Genomic DNA, 17714 nt, shown 5'->3' with positions numbered 1-17714 from the left:
GATTAAGGAATATTTTTTTTCTCAAACGTATTATTACTTAACAGACAGTGTTCTCTTCTCATCCACTAATCCGTAGTGCACGCGACCCAGCTTTTCAGTCCGTGGGAAAACAGCGTCTAGTTTAAACGTAATCGAGAACAGCGCGCGCGCGCATCTGAGGAACAACCAGTCACAGGATTTTTGACTGTTTGTGAGGTTAAATGTTTTCTGTTTTGTTTAAATGTATTTGTCACATCTGTGACCCCCACTGGAGCTACCACTGGGCTGCGGATCTGACATATCACAGTACTGTTTGAATAGACTTCGCTGCACACCGGAGTGTTATTGTGTGCAACACAATGTAGCGTCAAGTTAGAAAGCGAATGCTGATTGGTCATTTACTGTGTCTGTCAGATGTCTGCTTCACTTCTGAGTGGCTTGTCTTACGGTGCTGGGCGGAGCAGAGCGAGCATATTCAGTTCATTTATGCTTGCTCTGCTCGCGCCAGTGGAAAAAAGCACTAATGCACTGTCACAGACTGTTTTGAAATATATCGGCCAAATGGAAATATTTATCGGCCGATGCTGATATCTAAAAAATTCCCAATATCGGCCGATATATCGGCCTCGGCGATATATCGGTCGACCACTAGTGTCATCTGCTAATTTTATAATGTGATTGGAGGAGTATGTGGAGATACAGTCATATGTATAGAGACAGTAGAGTAGTGGACTCAGGACACATCCCTGTGGGGAACCGGTGCTGAGAGTGAGGGTGGAGGAGCAGTGGAGACCGAGACTTATGGACTGATGGTGGTTAGTGAGAAAATCCTTTATCCAGGTGCAGAGGTGATCGGAGAGGCCCAGGTGGAGTAGTTTCCTGATGAGTATGTCCAGTATGATAGTATTGAAAGCAGAACTATAATCAATAAAAAGCATCCGGACGTATGTCCCTCTGTATTCCAGGTGCTCCAGAGCCTTGTGGAGGACTGTGGCAATGGCATCCTCCGTAGACCTGTTAGCCCTGTAAGCAAATTGATAGGGGTCAAAATTGGGAGGGAGGCTAGCTTTAATATGCCTAAGTACTAGTCTCTCTAGACACTTTGTGACTATAGAAGTAAGAGCAATGGGTCTTTAGTCATTTAAACTGTCCACTGCAGGCTTCTTCGGGGCCAGGATGATGATGATGGCTGATTTAAGTCTGCCAGTGATGCACTAGTGTTACAGCCAGTGGTGGCGCTGCCCTTGAAGTTTGTAATATGCTGCACTCCCTGCCACACCTGCCTTGTGTTGTTTCCAGTAAAGTGGTCCTGTATCTTCCTCTTGTAGACCAGCTTAGCATATTTGATGCCTCTTTTTAGGTTTGCTCTTGCAGTACTGTAAAGGGTCCTGTCACCTGATTTGAAGGCCATATCACAAGCTCTGATTAGAGTATGGACTTCTGACGTCATCCAGGGTTTCTGGTTTGTGTGTTTGTGTAAAGTGAACAATGGAAAGGAGGAGGTGAGAACTGGCTTGACGGTGTAAATAATATTTTAATAGTAAACTTAAACAGACACACAAACACACAAATGACGGACATGTCCGTAAACGATCTCTCTCTCCCGCACGATCCCCTGCAGTCGACCTTTATCCCTCACGGAGGCTTGATTAGCCTAATACGGGACCGGGTGTGTAGGATCACGACCCGGCCCCGCCCTCCGCCCTGCCACAATGTAATAATTTGTATTTTTATAATGGATTTTGATTGTGTAAAATTGAAAGTCTGGGTCAAGACTAAAACTGCAAAATCAACTCATAAAAAGCATTTGAAACATACCATTAAAAAATAATAAATATGCTGCATGGTGATGAAGGCCTGGTAAAAAGTTTCCAGTTCTTTTATATAACAAAAAGAAAATAAGTTCAAATCTGTTCATTTGAATATAAATCAACCCCCAGGACAAGAATGTACCTGAAGTTGAAGAAACACCAAGATATGAATATAGCATCTTACACCACAGGACATGCCTATTTCCCAAAATATTTCCACACTACCTACAAATGCTTGTTTACAATATATTGTACTATAAACAAAGACATTATTAATTTTCTGCATACACAGAGCATGACATTATTTTGATGCATACATATAAAAACATAATACATTATAAGTAATAAAATGCATCTTTTTGCAGTAAATTGTATTTCTCTGTATAAAGCAAAGGCACGTGTTTATAAACTCTCTCTTTGTGTATGGAGAAGCACTGCTAAGTGAAGACAGGGACCAATGTTCATGTCCACTTTTAGTCCAACTGAAATCATACCAGTCCGATATGGTCAGAGTCGGACTAGCAGACCTAGATAGTGAGAGTGTTCTGCACTCAAGCTCAGTCATCTTCATCCTTTGAGTTCTTCAACCAGAGCTTCATTCATCAGACAACAGCCCTGAAAGCAAATGAAGACTTATAAAACACTTATTCTTTCATCAGTCATTGAATATATGCATTATTACTGACTGACTTGTATGTAACGTTTATGGCCTGATACATAGCTCAAGAAATCCCCATCCTTTAGAGTTTATTTTGCTTTATTTACACTTTGTTCTGCATTAAAATACTGAGCTCTTTCTCCTGTACTGGTCCACAATGGAAAAGGCCTCTTATACAGTACATTGAATGTCTGTAGGATGCTGTAGGGCAGGGGTGAGGAACCTTTTTTCCATTAAGGGCCATTTGAGTATTTATGAAATTATTTCCGGGCCGTATTATAGTGTCTATTATACAATATTTTGTGTTGTTCAGCGGCGGGCCGTGCATTAAAAGTCTAAGCCTTCAGTGTGATTAATTCCATTAAGAAAACCCAGTTTCACAATGAATAAGACACCCTATGACTATGACCTTTTAAAAACACGTCCACACATGAAAGCCAGAACTTGAAAAGACACTTAATGCTCAAACAAGCCTCATTTTAACTGCAGCATGACTGTTTGGTGAAATGAACGTCTCCCAAACAGACATTGAAAAATCATAATTTTCAAATGAATTTACCAAGGAGGTCTATAATACCTGGAAAAATCTATCTAATAATATTTGCGATTACAATTTTGTTTGCAATACATTTAGTTTCGTCAGGGTACACGGTTATGCTGCGTTTCATTTAAGCTGATGTGGGATATTCCTACTTGATATCTCCTCAGACAGTAAATGCATTCCATTCCCCGATATTCGGAACTGCAACAGTCCCATTAGCTTAGCAGGGGTTTGACTCTCATTAGAGATGTCTCCTAGCAACCCAACTGATAAACAATGTTTCAGCGCTAGCATTTGTGCTTCAGGTGTACGATTATCAAAAGAGATTATAATGTTTTATAAACCTGTTTCTGCAGGCGTTTATTAATCAAGCTTTAATATCATGTAATGTGGAAACAAACTCATTTATCGATATTCCTTAATAAAGTGAATGTTTATTACTTTGTATATCTGCCTGAGTGTTGACATGTTTGTGTGACATCATGCACCTGCATCTCGGTGAGAATTGAGAATTTCTGCACGTGCTTACAAGTTGTAATTCTGACTTCAAGATGCATTCCGTTGCACTTTTTACAGTTGTAAAATCCGACTTTCCGAGTTGAATGGAGCGCAGCACTACTTTTCAAAACTTGATCTGACACTTGATGCTCAAGCAACATAATTTACACTTAGAAAACTCCTGATGTTGCTATAACAACGCAAAAACACTTAAAATCAGTCCTCTTTTCCTGTTTAATGAATCAATCACACGGTCATGCAGAACATCTCGTGTTTTTAAATCCATAAGGATCTCTTTCTCAATGGCGGTGAGGCAGTGATGACAATCTCGTGCTCTTCGCTTTCAAATTACGTCACTTAAAGTGTGAATGCATCATTCAAGGCCAGCTAAAAGGCCTTGACCAGGACATATCCTAAAAACTACACCCACCACCAAGAACAAATAAATCAATCTGATTGGCTGATGAATCTGAAAATCTGACTTTAGTTGTTCATTCATTTGCACTGTTGAGGGATTCTGTGGAAATTCTGAAGGTCTGACGGGGTGGAGCTCAGACTCACGCGCTGCTTCAGACATGTGATTTGTGAAACAGTTGTCACGATGAATTAATTCTGACTGGATAAACTTTTCATTTTTCTCTATTTGTTTGTAGATTAATTAAGAGTGGAAAGTGATTAAAATACATTGGCAAAAAGGTGATTGAGAATGAAAGGATGAAAAATATTTATTTATTTATTTATTTGGCATGTTAGGCCAGCAGAGAATGCTTTGCCGGCCCTGAGAATTCACCACTGCCATTGTTATCATTTAAAATTATTTTTAAACATTATTTTAAAGGTTTTGTTTTTCAGTTTCATTGAATCAAGGCAATTCTTTTTCTTTTCAAATTATTTCTCAAATGGCCTCGCGGGTCTTATACGGCCCTGAGGCCTGACGTTCCCCACACCTTTTGTAGGGTTTGATACACTTTCAACCCCGTATGAGTGCCCATGAGAGTAGAGAATCCTCGGCGAGTTGTGAGGAAGACTGTATTGATGAAGGGCCTATTGATGATTTGTTGTTCAGTGGGTAAAATATCAATAAAGGAGAATTAGAATTAAAGTCTAAGAAAAAAACGTCTGGCCAAGTAAGCTGTTAAATTGTTACAATGGAACAATTTTGGCTAAATTATATTACGCCGCTCCTTACACATATCACGGAGTTATCCAGGTGAAATGTCAACCGTGTGGTGTTAAAAGTAAAAATTTATATATTTCTTACCAGTTTTAAAATCAACAAAACTGACCTCCCTACCTTAAACCTAAACCGACCGTGTAGTGTCTTAAAAGCAAATGTGAGATGAAAACTCTGAAGCAACCACATCGTTTTGTGGTGTTTCTATGACACTTTTGGCTCATGTATCGACTCGCGTGCTCTTCAGGACTTGTACCTCGGTCTTTACATCACAAGTGCAACACTCTATCAGTTGAGCTACTGTGCAATGTAATCACATTGAAACAAGCTTGTAAATGTAGTTGGTTGTGTAATGCAAATGTATGTATTCCATATACAGAACTGTATATTTAGCAGTAAAATTTGACCTTTGATGTTGCCTTTCAGCTTCTTTTCTTGCAAAATTTTTGATCTCTTCCTCTGTCTCTCTCTGCCTGTCTGTCTCTATAATATCATATAGGGGTGTTGTTCGTGTGGATGTTAGTCTGCAGGATGTGGATATTGATCAGTGCTCAGCAGATGGCTGGTTTGCAGGAACCCACAGGTGTAACCTCACTACTATGGAGGTGAGTCCATCTTCAATCTCTCGCCTCATGTGATCTTATTATAAATAGTAAAATATTGCAAAATATTACAACTTAATTAACAAAATATTTATTTATTTATTTTACGTGGCAATAAAATGCCATCATGGTATCAAAGAGTAAAGTAAAAAAAAACTTGTTTTTAAACATTTTTAAAACTCTCGAAACAACTGCTTTGGGTTTCATGATTCCAGGTTGTTTTTAACAAAGCAAAGTTAATACTTGATAAACGGTAAGAGTGTTTTTCCCCCTTTAAGTACAAGCAGTGACAGTTTGATCATTTTTGTTTGACTTTAATGTGAGATTTATCATTTTAAAACCTATGTATTGTGCTATTTGGACTTATTGCTCACTGTTCTGCTATTTTGAGTTGCATTTGTGGAAATTCCATTGCAATAAACATTCTTTATTCCCACATACTGACTCCTGAATTAACCCGAATAACCAAACAAGATGACTGGTGCATGCATTAAAATCTACTTGGTGTCTGGATTATAAAAAAAAAAAAAAGGAGATTAGAAATTAGGTTTATAGATTATATACTTAGAAATGAGGCTTGCATAATAAAACCTCAGTTCCTGTGATACAGAAAGGCTACCCCCCATTTTCTCCCCAATTTGGAATGCCCAATTCCCAGTGCACTCGTGGTGGCATAGTGACTCGCCTCAATCCTGGTGGCTGAGGATGAATCTCAGTTGCCTCCGTGTCTGAGACCGTCAATCTGTGCATCTTATCACGTGGCTTTTTGAGCGTGTTACCACAGAGATATAGCGCGTGTGGAGGCTTCATGCTATTCTCCGCAGCATCCACGCACAACTCACCACGTGCCCCACCGAGAGCGAACCACGTTATAGCAACCACGAGGAGGTTACCCCATATGACTCTACCCTCCTTAGCAACTGGGCCAATTTGGTTTCTTAGGAGACCTGGTTGGAGTCACTCAGCACACCCAGGATTCAAACTCGGAACTCCAGGTGTGGTAGTCAGCGTCAATACTCGCTGAGATACCCAGACCCCCTCATAATGTGTTTGATGAACTTTAGCATAAACAGCATGTAAAAGTCAAAGTGCAAACTCTCAATTAATGCAAGTTGGACTCACTGAATTAATTTACATTTGAAGACAGAATTACAGTCTGCCTTGTTGCTTTTGTACCCTGATGTAATGAACATTAAGCCTTACTTTTTATTTTATTTTATTTATTTTCCACAAAAACCTTTGGGGCTATTAACAAAAGATCCGGGGCTTCAACCATATCAGCCAGGGTCTAACTATGCCGCTGGTCCACGCACGAAAGCCAAAACCAAGGAGGTCTATAATACCTGGAAAAATCTCTCAAATTTTATTTGCGATTTCAATTTTGCATGCAATAAATTTTGTTTTGTCAGGGTACACGGTTACTTTTCAAAACTTGATCTGACACTGAATGCTCAAACAGCATAATTTACACTTAGAAAACTCCTGATGTTGCTACAACAATGCAAAAAGCACTTACCAATTTACTTGAAGTGAAAATCTAATTTCACAATGTCTTTGCTGGCCCTGAGAATTCACCACTGATGTACAGTGTAAACACATGAGATTTTGACATGAATGGAATAATTCACAAAAATGTAACACTACATTAATGTTCCCTTTTTAAGGGCTTATAAATGGGTTTCTAAATGGGTTCATTAATGGACTAATGAATTATAAATCATTGATATGCAGTTATAACAACATGACTAAAAAGGCAATACTTTGAGCATTGTACATACATGTTATAAATGCTTAATAAATACACTTATATTAATCAAATAGATAATTTTATTCATGATTTACAATATACTTCATTATACATATAATTAATATTTTTTATAATTTTATAATAATTATATTATTATATAATATATAATAATCCATACAATCAAAAACATTAAATGCCCTAACTCATGCTTTATCTCACAATGCAGGAAAAATTTGACTATAATAGTGAGATCAAAGGAAGGGATTATGTAATGTTTATATTCATGACTGTAATGTCTTGACTCACTTATGTTGTGACTCTTCTTGTCACATTTCATGTTGATGTTAAAAGAATGGTGCTACTCCGGGTGCTGTCCCAAATTAACTAGTCCTAGTTACATAAAGTCCTCTGCGAAAACTCTTGTCAGCTCTTCATGCTCATTCACAGCAGATATCATAGAGTATAATAAATGATGATTTATAATGTTGACAACTCCTTAATAAATGCTTCATATGAGTCCACTTTACATTAAGGTACATTTTCATCGGTTACTAATGCTGTATACATGTCATTAAACATTTAGAACATGTGAGGTAAACTGACTCACAACATGACAGATATTGCATGAAAGTCACGCTTTTTATGCATGTTTTTATAACCGCATATCAGTGATTTATAATGCATTTGTAAATAACTTTTAGTAATTAACTCCTTTATAAACCATTAACAAAAGTAACATGAATGTAAAGTGTTACTGTGTCAGAAATGTACTGAAGCTCATGCCGTTGCATATAATGAACCAGAACTACAGAAAGCTCCAATAAAACATTTTTTTTAACTTTAAATAACCATAAAACTAGTCCATATGAAGCAAGCACTATATTGCAAGTGATATGAAGATGGAGTGGTGGTGGCGTAGTGGCTAAAGCACAGGGCTGTTAATCCGCAAGGTCACTGGTTCGAACCCCACGGCCACCACCATTGTGTCTTTGAGCAAGGCACTTAACTCCAGGTTGCTCTGGGGGGATTGTCCCTGTAATAATTGCACTGTAAGTCGCTTTGGATAAAAGCGTCTGCCAAATGCATAAATGTAAATGTAAGATATGCAATAGATTTGTGTATAACATTCTGGAACAGACCATTTTAATAGTGATTTACTGAAAATCTTCATGCTTGCACTCATTCAAACCTGGTGCCTCAAAAATGTCACAGTAGCATGAGATCAGCGGGAACCAATGATGCTTGACGTCATTGATGTTGATCCTAGTCTACATGACATGACAGTGAGTACATCAGGGGCGTGTCTAGGGGGAGGCTGGGGGAGGCAGTGCCTCCCCTAGAATAAGCTCTGCCTCCCCTGAGAATTTGAGAAATAATCTGTCCATCTATTGTTTTGAGTGTAGCCCCGAATGTATTTTGAATAGTTGACTGACAAATATAAAACCGGACAAAAGCCTATGTAAACCCCCGAAATCATAAGTTGCCTTATTTCATTGTGCTTTGGCTTTGCACATACTGTATACAGCCTGTAAAATAGACATAGGCATAATCTAGCCTATAGAATAAGTTCCTTTGCTGTCGGTAGCCTATGGGCGACTCCGTTTCTTCCTCTCTGTTGAATATGCAGCAGGTAGAGGAGGAGCGTGCACAGTCGTTGATATCAACCATCGTTACTTAGTGGTGAGTTAACGGCAATTAGCAGGAAAGACAGCAAAAATGAAGCAAATGAGGCTTTGGGGATTTTTCCGAAAGAAGTCAGTGGGTAAGAATTCACATTTGTTTTTGTCCTTAATGTCTTAAGATCATCATCTAGCTGGCTTTCACCCACAGTAGGCGTTAACTCCGAGGCGTTAAAAGATCACATCGTCATACAGTAGCGTGCCAGATTGCATTTCGGTTTTGGTGTGCATTCGTCTGCTGTTGTTTTGAGAATAAAATACATTTGACATATCTTTGACCTTCTGACTCAAAGTGAATGATTTTGAGTGTCTAATGATGTTAAGCTGACTCTTGGAGGATTGCAATGATTAAGAGAATAGATTTTTTAAGACTGGCTCGTCCATAATGAATGTGATGTAATAGATTGCTCAGAGTGCACTGAATAATTGAGAATGCTCTTTGTGTGCTAGGCCTTCTGATGGACACTGCAGTGTGTGTGTGTGTGTGTGTGTGTGTGTGTGTGTGTGTGTGTGTGCGTGTTTTTGTGATTTACGAGGACAATTTTGTAAGTTACAAATTAGTAATTACAAGGGTATTATGCTATAAATGTGATTTATGAGGACATTTCTAGTGTCCCCATAATTCAAATCGCTTAAAAATCATACTAAACAATGTTTTATTGAAAATGTAAAAATGCAGAAAGTTTTCTGTGAGGGTTAGGTTTAGGGGTTGTGTTAGGTTTAGAGGATAGAATCTATAGTTTGTACAGTATAAAAGTCATTATGTCTATTGAAAGTCCTCATAATGATAGGTAGACCAACATGTGTGTGTGTGTGTGTGTGTGTGAAAGACACAGTCGAGCTAGTCTCGTGTAGCCAGACCTTTGACTAAAATGCATTAAGTCTTAATTTTTCATCTGGCTATAAATAGAGCTCGAAACTGCAGGATTTTATGTTGAAATTTGATATAGCTGATTGGTACCAGAGGGCCCATCGTATGCAAAGAACCTGTAATTCACGCTCATTATCTTGTCTGACTGATGCTAAAACTGCAACCCACATGTCTCTGATTTACACCAAACGGTAGAATGTAGGCTATTCCAGAGGTTTCTTACAGCAGCTCACTAAGAATATCATGAGCAAAGTCTGGACTTTCAGAATGTGCAGTCTGGCACAGTATATGCATTCAGCCATTGTGGTTGATGGTTTGGAAAAGATCCTGCTGTATTCTAAGGCAAGCATATCTATTATTGTTGCTTTTACATACAGTTGGGGATTTAAACATAGTAAGGGATTTGAATGTTAAAAATGGAATGGATATCTATTCTTTTGGGGGCTGGAGTGACATTGCAAATCATTTACATTTTTTGTTTTCTTGAAATAAATTGCTATTTTACACAGTAACGTGATTAAAAACTGTAATGTATGACTTAGTAAACGATGAGTTACATTATCTAAGTGATTTACCATACAATTTTTGTCTGACAAAAAATGAACCTGCATTGAAAGAAGGACTCAGTTACTGATGAAGGAGTCTTGGAAGGTCTAGGATTTGGGAATCGATGGAGAGAGTTAAGCTTCTCGTTAGAGTTAGGTGAGCAAGTCTTTGGTTTCATTGCGGAGTCTTAACAATGATGAAGTGGCGGGTTGAGGACTTATAGTGGTGATTTTAAGAGATATATTGGGAACAGGTGTGGGTAATTAATACTCAGGGGAGAGAGAGTGGAGGATGGAGTGAGAGAAGGAGTCAGGTGTGGATGTGACACGCTTTTACACCCAACACTGTTATTTGCTCAGTCAGTCTATTTAAATATTTTTGCATTAAAAAAAACTGAACTGTGTCAACAACTCTGGATTGGTTCCACAACGAGAACCATTAGACCTGGTGGAGGAAAGTGCCTATAGAGACATGGGGTGGGCTCTCTTGAATTTTGCCCGTGATCAATCACACAGCAACATCCCAGAACACTCTATTGACCTGGTAGCAATGCCTTAACCACCCAGAACATTCAAGCAACCTGTAGCAACAAGCTAACAGCCACTTGGAAACCCTTAGCAGCTGCATAGAAACACCCTGGCAACCACCCACAACACCTTAGCCTTGCAGTGGTGAGTTTTGCACAGTAAACCAACATGATCACGCTGGAACTCAATATGTTGCTACAAAATGTTTCATCAACCCCATTCTGCCAAATTACTGACAAGCGGCATCTTTCATCAGAAATGTTTGCATCACTTCGAATGTGTTAACCTTTGCCTGTGGCATTGTTGATAATGTTTTGTGCGAGCAGCCTCAGAGACATGGGTCCTGGTCCCATGTGGAAACCAGGAACTAATCTAGTTCACCTAGTCAATAATGAGCCCGATTTAAAGGCTGCATATATCATCTAAGATACATTTTTTACTCCACTGCCGGTTCGATTTAGGGTTAGGGTTTGGGTTAGGGTTTGGGTTAGGGGGTCAGTTCATAAAATATACTTTCCTGTTTACATTCTTACATCATTTACAACTAAAAACATCTCACTTTTGGTGCCACTCTACATTTCACCCAGAAACTGGAACTCACATGTGCCCATCAGTTCAAAAACACTTCCTGCTTCGGTCACTGGGGACAGCGATTAAAATTTCGGTAATTTGATTACAGCTGAAGAACTTTTGACCTACTGTCACCGAATTTACAGTGAGATCAGTTTGCATAAAGACAAATTAAATTTTCTTCAGAAAAAATTATAATCAGGTTTTACTGGTTTGGTTTTGCTAGACCAGAACAAACAGCACAACCTGTCTAGTGTTTTTGTAGTTAGTCATGCAGTTAGAACAAAATTAGACAAAAGAGACAAATATCTATTGGGTAGTAAATTGTATGTAGAAAGAAAGTGAATAATACACCAAAACACACATGATTGAGTGACATGCACATTTCCTGTTTCTTCTCGTTTCTTTTTGAGCATTTCTTTTGGTGCAATAGCCCTTCTATTTTCAGATGCACTTTGAATTGATAATTTCCGTGTGAGTCATTCACCTGCTGTGTATGGATCATACTGCCTTTATCGCTACTTTAAGCCACTGAAACTCACAGATGAAGCACCGAGTCTGAATCCCCTCTGAAGGCTGATATTTAGTGACACATCCAGGGCTGGTGTAATTACTTTTCTTCTTTTATTACTCGTTGTAGGTTGTGTAAAGAAAAACAGATTTAGTGTAAGATAAAACATATATTTTAGGCATTTTTCTGTGCTGGCTGTATGACAGCGATGTATGGTTTCCATAAGCTGTGCTACTAATGAGGAAATGAGTAAGAACCATTATAAGAGGCTTGCTTCATTCCCTCATGTGTCTCCAGGCCTGAATTTCTTTCATAACTCGCAGGAAGTTTATGAAGAAGCTACGCTGGGTTATGTAATTCTGCTCTAAAAGTAGAAACACAGACTGAGTTTGCTCATTTACATGGGATGTATGTGGGAAGAAAATATTGAGTTACACTGAGGAAAGAAGATGGATGGATGGATTTAAAAGTATTTCAAACAAGATTTTTACATTTTATTAAGAAAATATTAGGGCTTAATGCCATGTAAAACTCACCGCTATGATCACAGGGTGTTGTGGTTGGTTGCCAGGTGTTACTAAGGTGTTCTGAGTGGTTTTTAGCATTTTTTGGGGGGTTTTGTGGGTGTTTGCCATACATTGCTATGTGGTTGCTAGGGTATCCTGAGGGTACCACTTTTCTTGGCTATTGTAGGTGGTTGCCAGGCATTGCAATGAGATTGTTAGGGTGTTGTAAATGTTTTTAGCACTTTGCTAGAGTTTTGTTGGTGGCTGCCAGGCATTGATATGTGGTTGCTAGGGTGTCGTGGGTGGTTTTAACATAGATAGATATATGTCAAGTCAAGTCAAGTGGTTTTTATTGTCGTTTCAACCATATACAGTTAGTACAGTACACAGCAAAACGAGACAACGTTCCTCCAGGACCATGGTGCTACATAAAAACAACAAAGGACCAACACAGGACCACATGAGACAACACAACGAAATAAAATACCTATATAAAATACCTATATATACCTATATAAAGTGCACGTGCAAACATGTGCAAAGTACGGGACAGTACAACAAATTACTGACAATGAACAGGACAATAGACACAGTGCAGCGCCGACCAGTACTCAGTAGTGCAAAAAGATGACAGTTTCTAAAAATGTAAACATAACATACTATGAGATAGTGTTCTATGCACATAGCAGTTATTGAGGTAGCAGACAGTTATAAAGTGACAGTAAATAAAGTGCAACTCAGGACACGTGTGTGTGTGTGTGTGTGTCAACCCAGTCTCTGAGTATTGAGGAGTCTGATGGCTTGGGGGAAGAAGCTGTTACACAGTCTGGCCGTGCGGGCCCAAATGCTTCGGTACCTCTTGCCAGATGGCAGTAGGGTAAAGAGATCGTGTGAGGGGTGTGTGGGGTCATCCACAATGCTGGTTGCTTAGTGGATACAGTGTTTGTTGTATGTCTTTGATGGATGGAAGAGAGACCCCGATGATCTTCTCAGCTGTCCTCACTATCCTATGCAGGGCTTTGCGGTCCGAAACAGTGCAAGTCCCAAACCAGGCAGTGATGCAGCTGCTCAGGATGCTCTCAATAGTCCCTCTATAGAATGTAGTGAGCATGGGGGTTGGGAGATGTGCTTTCCTCAGCCTTTGAAGAAAGTAGAGACGCTGCTGGGCTTTCTTGGTGATAGAGCTGGTGCTGAGGGACCAGGTGAGGTTCTCCACCAGGTGAACACCAAGGAATTTGGTGCTCTTGACGATCTCCACAGAGGAGCCGTCAATGTTCAGCGGAGAGTGTTCAATTTGTGCTCTCCTAAAGTCAACAACCATCTCTTTTGTTTTGTCCACATTCAGGGACAGGTTGTTGGCTCTACACCAGTCCGTTAGCCACTGCACCTCCTCTCTGTATGCTGACTCGTCGTTCTTGCTGATGAGACCAACCACGGTTGTGTCATCTGCGAACTTGACGATGTGGTTCGAGCTGTGCATTGCTGCACAGATCGTGAGTCAGCAGAGTGAACAGCAGTGGACTGAGCACACAGCCCTGGGGGGCCCCCATGCTCAGTGTGGTGGTGGTGGAGATGCTGTTCCCGATCCGGACTGACTGAGGTCTCCCAGTCAGGAAGTCCAGGATCCAGTTGCAGAGGGAGGTGTCCAGGCCCAGCAGGTTCAGCTTTCCAATCAGGTGCTGAGGAATTATCGTGTTGAATGCTGAGCTGAAGTCTATGAACAGCATTCGAACGTATGAGTCCTTTTTGTCTAGGTGGCTGAGGGCCAGATGGAGGGTTGTGGCTATGGCGTCATCCGTTGAACGGTTTGGACGATACGCAAACTGCAGTGGGTCTAGTGAGCCTCTCGGGAAGTGCCTCATGACGAGCCTCTCGAAGCACTTCATGATGATTGGTGTGAGTGCGATGGGATGGTAGTCGTTGAGGCAGGATACTGAAGACTTCTTTGGCATGGGGATGATTGTGGTGGCCTTGAAGCACGTTGGAACGAGGGCGCTGCTCAGAGAGATGTTGAAGATGTCGGTAAGAACATCTGATAGCTGGTCTACACATCCACTGAGCACTCTGCCAGGAATGTTGTCTGGTCCAGCAGCCTTCCGTGGGTTGACTCTATGTAGAGTTTTCCTCACATCCGCCGTGGTAAGACAGAGCACCTGGTCATTGGGAGGAGGGGTGGTCTTCCTCGCCACCACGTCGTTCTGAACTTCAAACCGAGTGTAGAAGTCGTTCAGCGCATCTGGAAGGGAGGCATCTTTGTCACAGGCAACTGATGTTGTCCTGTAGTTGGTGATGGCCTGGATGCCCTGCCACATGCGCCACGTGTCACCGCTGTCCTGGAAGTGACTGTGGATTATCTGGGCGTGTGCGTGCTTTGCCTCTCTGATGGCCCGGGACAGTTTGGCCCTAGCTGTTCTTAGGGCTGCCTTATCGCCTGCTCTGAAGGTGATGTCTCGGGTCCTCAGCAGCATGCGCACCTCCGCAGTCATCCACGGCTTCTGGTTGGAGCGTGTGGTGATGGTCTTGGAGAAAGTGACATCATCAATGCACTTGCTGATGTAGCTGGTCACTGATGCTGTGTATTCCTGCAAGTTGGTAGAATCGCCATATGTTGCAGCCTCCCTGAACATGTGCCAGTCAGTACACTCAAAACAGTCCTGTAGCTACCTTATTAGCAGCTGTTCCTATGGACCGTGATACCATATTGGAATGGTTAAGAACTGTCTGTCAAAACATGCAAGTAACAAGTAAATGGAAAGATATGGTCTGCAACAGTCTGGAGTCTTTTCCAGCCTACTTTCAGAGTATCTGATTTCCCATAAACATTGGGCAATATTTTAGATAACTTCTAAAACTTAGATAACTGGACTTCTAAATGTTTTTTTTTTTTAAATAAAGTCTTCTACAAATTAACATATCATTACTTTTCCACGTTAAGTTCTAGTAGCATTTCAAGTTCACACCAAAAATGTTCTGTGATAATTATTAGAAGTTTGTTTAAATAAATAACTTTAAAGGCGTCAATATACTTCTAGCGAAATTGAAGAATTGAAGAAATAGTTTGTTGCTCTGGTTCAAAACTGCTTGCCAGTGCAGAGTGTTAAATGCCTTATTACTACCATTGGCACTAATGCTAATGCTAATGCTAACACACAAAACATAATACGCAACGCAGTCTTGTAAAATGTCTGTACTTGAACGATCATACAGAAGTAGTTTGCACCAACTTTGCACTTCAGTGTGTTTATGTTGACTGATCTCCACTGAGTGAAGGAATGAACTGGAAAAAGATGTTGGTGTCAAAGTCATTATGAAGGTAACAGTCGGGATAAAGTTTTCCTGAAAGTATGCACTGGCTAGCTGTTTTCGCACTTCTGCATCAAACTCAAAAACACCTTTTTTTTGGAGAAATGTTATCAAAATTACATCACACCCGTTCCTTCTTATTGGTGCCTTAAGTATGAGCAATGAAAATAGTGATGCTTACCTTAGCAAACACCACTAACAAAATCTTCCCTCTGAATGCAGCTGATAGTTATGTATGTTTTCTAGTTGTGTCTATAGATAGTGTCAAATTTTCACATTACAGTTTTGTGTTGCCTTTTGTGTTCCGGCTGTCACTGTGTCCATAAAGTATTATGTCAGCTTCCTGCTCATGAATGATTAATTTATCTCCTCTTTCATCTCTGTGCTGTCATAATATCTCTATTTATAGACTGTGTAAATGAATAGGATGCTGATATGAAAGAATTATAGACAGTGGCAGAGAGAGTACAGCTCCATTTATAAAGCACAAGTATGCCATAGAGCACTAACCGGAAAGAGATTATAAATCACATTGATTTGGTCATAGTGAAACTACTGCCGCCACACTCAATATATAACAATCAGTTTTATCATGGGCATGTGGCAAGAAGCCAGAAATACCATTCAATAGCTTTGCATAGTTTTTTTTTGAGTGTCTGCTAGACCATTTTCCTCCTTGTATTAATGAATTGGTCAGACTGTAGGTGTAAATGATTGATTTGATTTTATATGGCTGCAGTCCAAGAATTAAGTTGCATGCCAAATGAGACATATATTAATTGTGGCATTTCCAAATTGAATATGCGACTGGTTATTCCAAATACTCAAATTTCTTTAGAATTCTTACTGCAATCAATAGATAATGGATAATTCTGAAATTTGATTGATTTTGACTTCGGTACAAGAGGTACTGAAGCATTCGAGCCCTCATGATCAGACCGTGTAACAGCTTCTTCCCCCAAGCCATCAGACTCCTCAATACTCAGAGACTGGTCTGACACACATACCTGTACACCATCCAACTTTTGCACATGTCCAGAGTTGCACTTTTTATTTATTGTCACTATACCTGGCTGCTACCTCAATAACTGCTATATACTATGAGATAGAACACTATTTCATAGTATGTTATGTTTACATTCAGCAATTTAGAAAGTGTCATCTTTTTGCACTATTCATTACAAATGTGTACTGGTCGGCTCTGAACTTGTCTCTTACTGTGTCTATTGTCCTGTTCCTTTTAGTATTTTATTGTACTGACCGTACTTTTTTGCACACGTTTGCACGTGCACTTTATATTGGTGTGTTATTTAGTCTGTGTAGTCTCACGTGTTTCTGGGTTTGTCCTATGTTGTTTTTATGTAGCACCATGGTCCTGGAGGAACATTGTCTTGTTTCGCTCTGTACTGTACTAACTGTATATGGTTGAAACGACAATAAAAACCACTTGAATTGACTTGATAAGCCACTTTTTTTTCATTGTAAAATAGCCCATATATGCACACTTATGAATGCAAATCAGAATAATTATATTTGCTACAATATTGCCTAAAAGCTATGCTAATAAACTGTTTTAGGGTTGTTCTTCAACTTTGGGCACTTTTATGTCCCAGGGGTTATGTTATATGAAAGTCATTTTAATATTTAATCTCCTGAGAGAGTGACTGCTGTGTGTATTTTCCATTTCTCTTTTTGATTTGTAATTAGTAGCACCTAATAATCAAGAAAAAAACAAACAACAACAACAAAATTTAGAGAGCAAATAGTTTTCCTAAAAATTGATGTCCACATAAATGGACAGAAGGCTGTGAGATTTTAAGTAATACAAAGCTATAGAATGTCTTTTATAGAGTTTTTTCATCAAATCGTTTATTATGTGTCCAGGAGTGATGGTTATTCACGTATGTCTTGTTTGACTCTCTCTGTTCGTGTTCCCTGCCAGTCTGTCTTCTCGCTCGAGGTTACCCTGTTCTCTGTCCGTCTGTCCGTGGTTACCCTGTTGTTCTCCAGTACTTAGCTTGCCTTTCTCCCATCGTGGATTTTGATTTGTTCCAGTGTTTTGTTTCTTTTGTGCTAATTCAAATAAAAGCCGCACTTGGATCCACACCCCCGTCTACCTTCTCCTATTTCCAGACATCGTAACAATTCCTAAATATTTTCATGCTGTTCACACCTATTGCTATGCGATGCA

The 17714-nt window shown here is 39.8% G+C and overlaps 1 protein-coding gene across 1 annotated transcript in view; it reads left to right on the top strand.

Annotated features, from left to right (window-relative positions):
* The window catches only part of LOC127634790 (probable G-protein coupled receptor 158), a 222415-nt gene that overhangs the window by 29420 nt on the left and 175281 nt on the right, over nucleotides 1-17714 (top strand). Inside the window, exon 2 of the mRNA XM_052114473.1 lies at nucleotides 5161-5266. Within this exon, the coding sequence (XP_051970433.1) occupies nucleotides 5161-5266 (106 nt within the window). The remainder of the gene's footprint in view (nucleotides 1-5160; nucleotides 5267-17714) is intronic.

The sequence above is a fragment of the Xyrauchen texanus genome, chromosome 42 (genome assembly GCF_025860055.1).
Source record: "Xyrauchen texanus isolate HMW12.3.18 chromosome 42, RBS_HiC_50CHRs, whole genome shotgun sequence".
Lineage (NCBI taxonomy): Eukaryota > Metazoa > Chordata > Actinopteri > Cypriniformes > Catostomidae > Xyrauchen > Xyrauchen texanus.
Note: the sequence above shows the minus strand (reverse complement) of the source record. Positions and strands in the feature narration are given on the sequence as shown.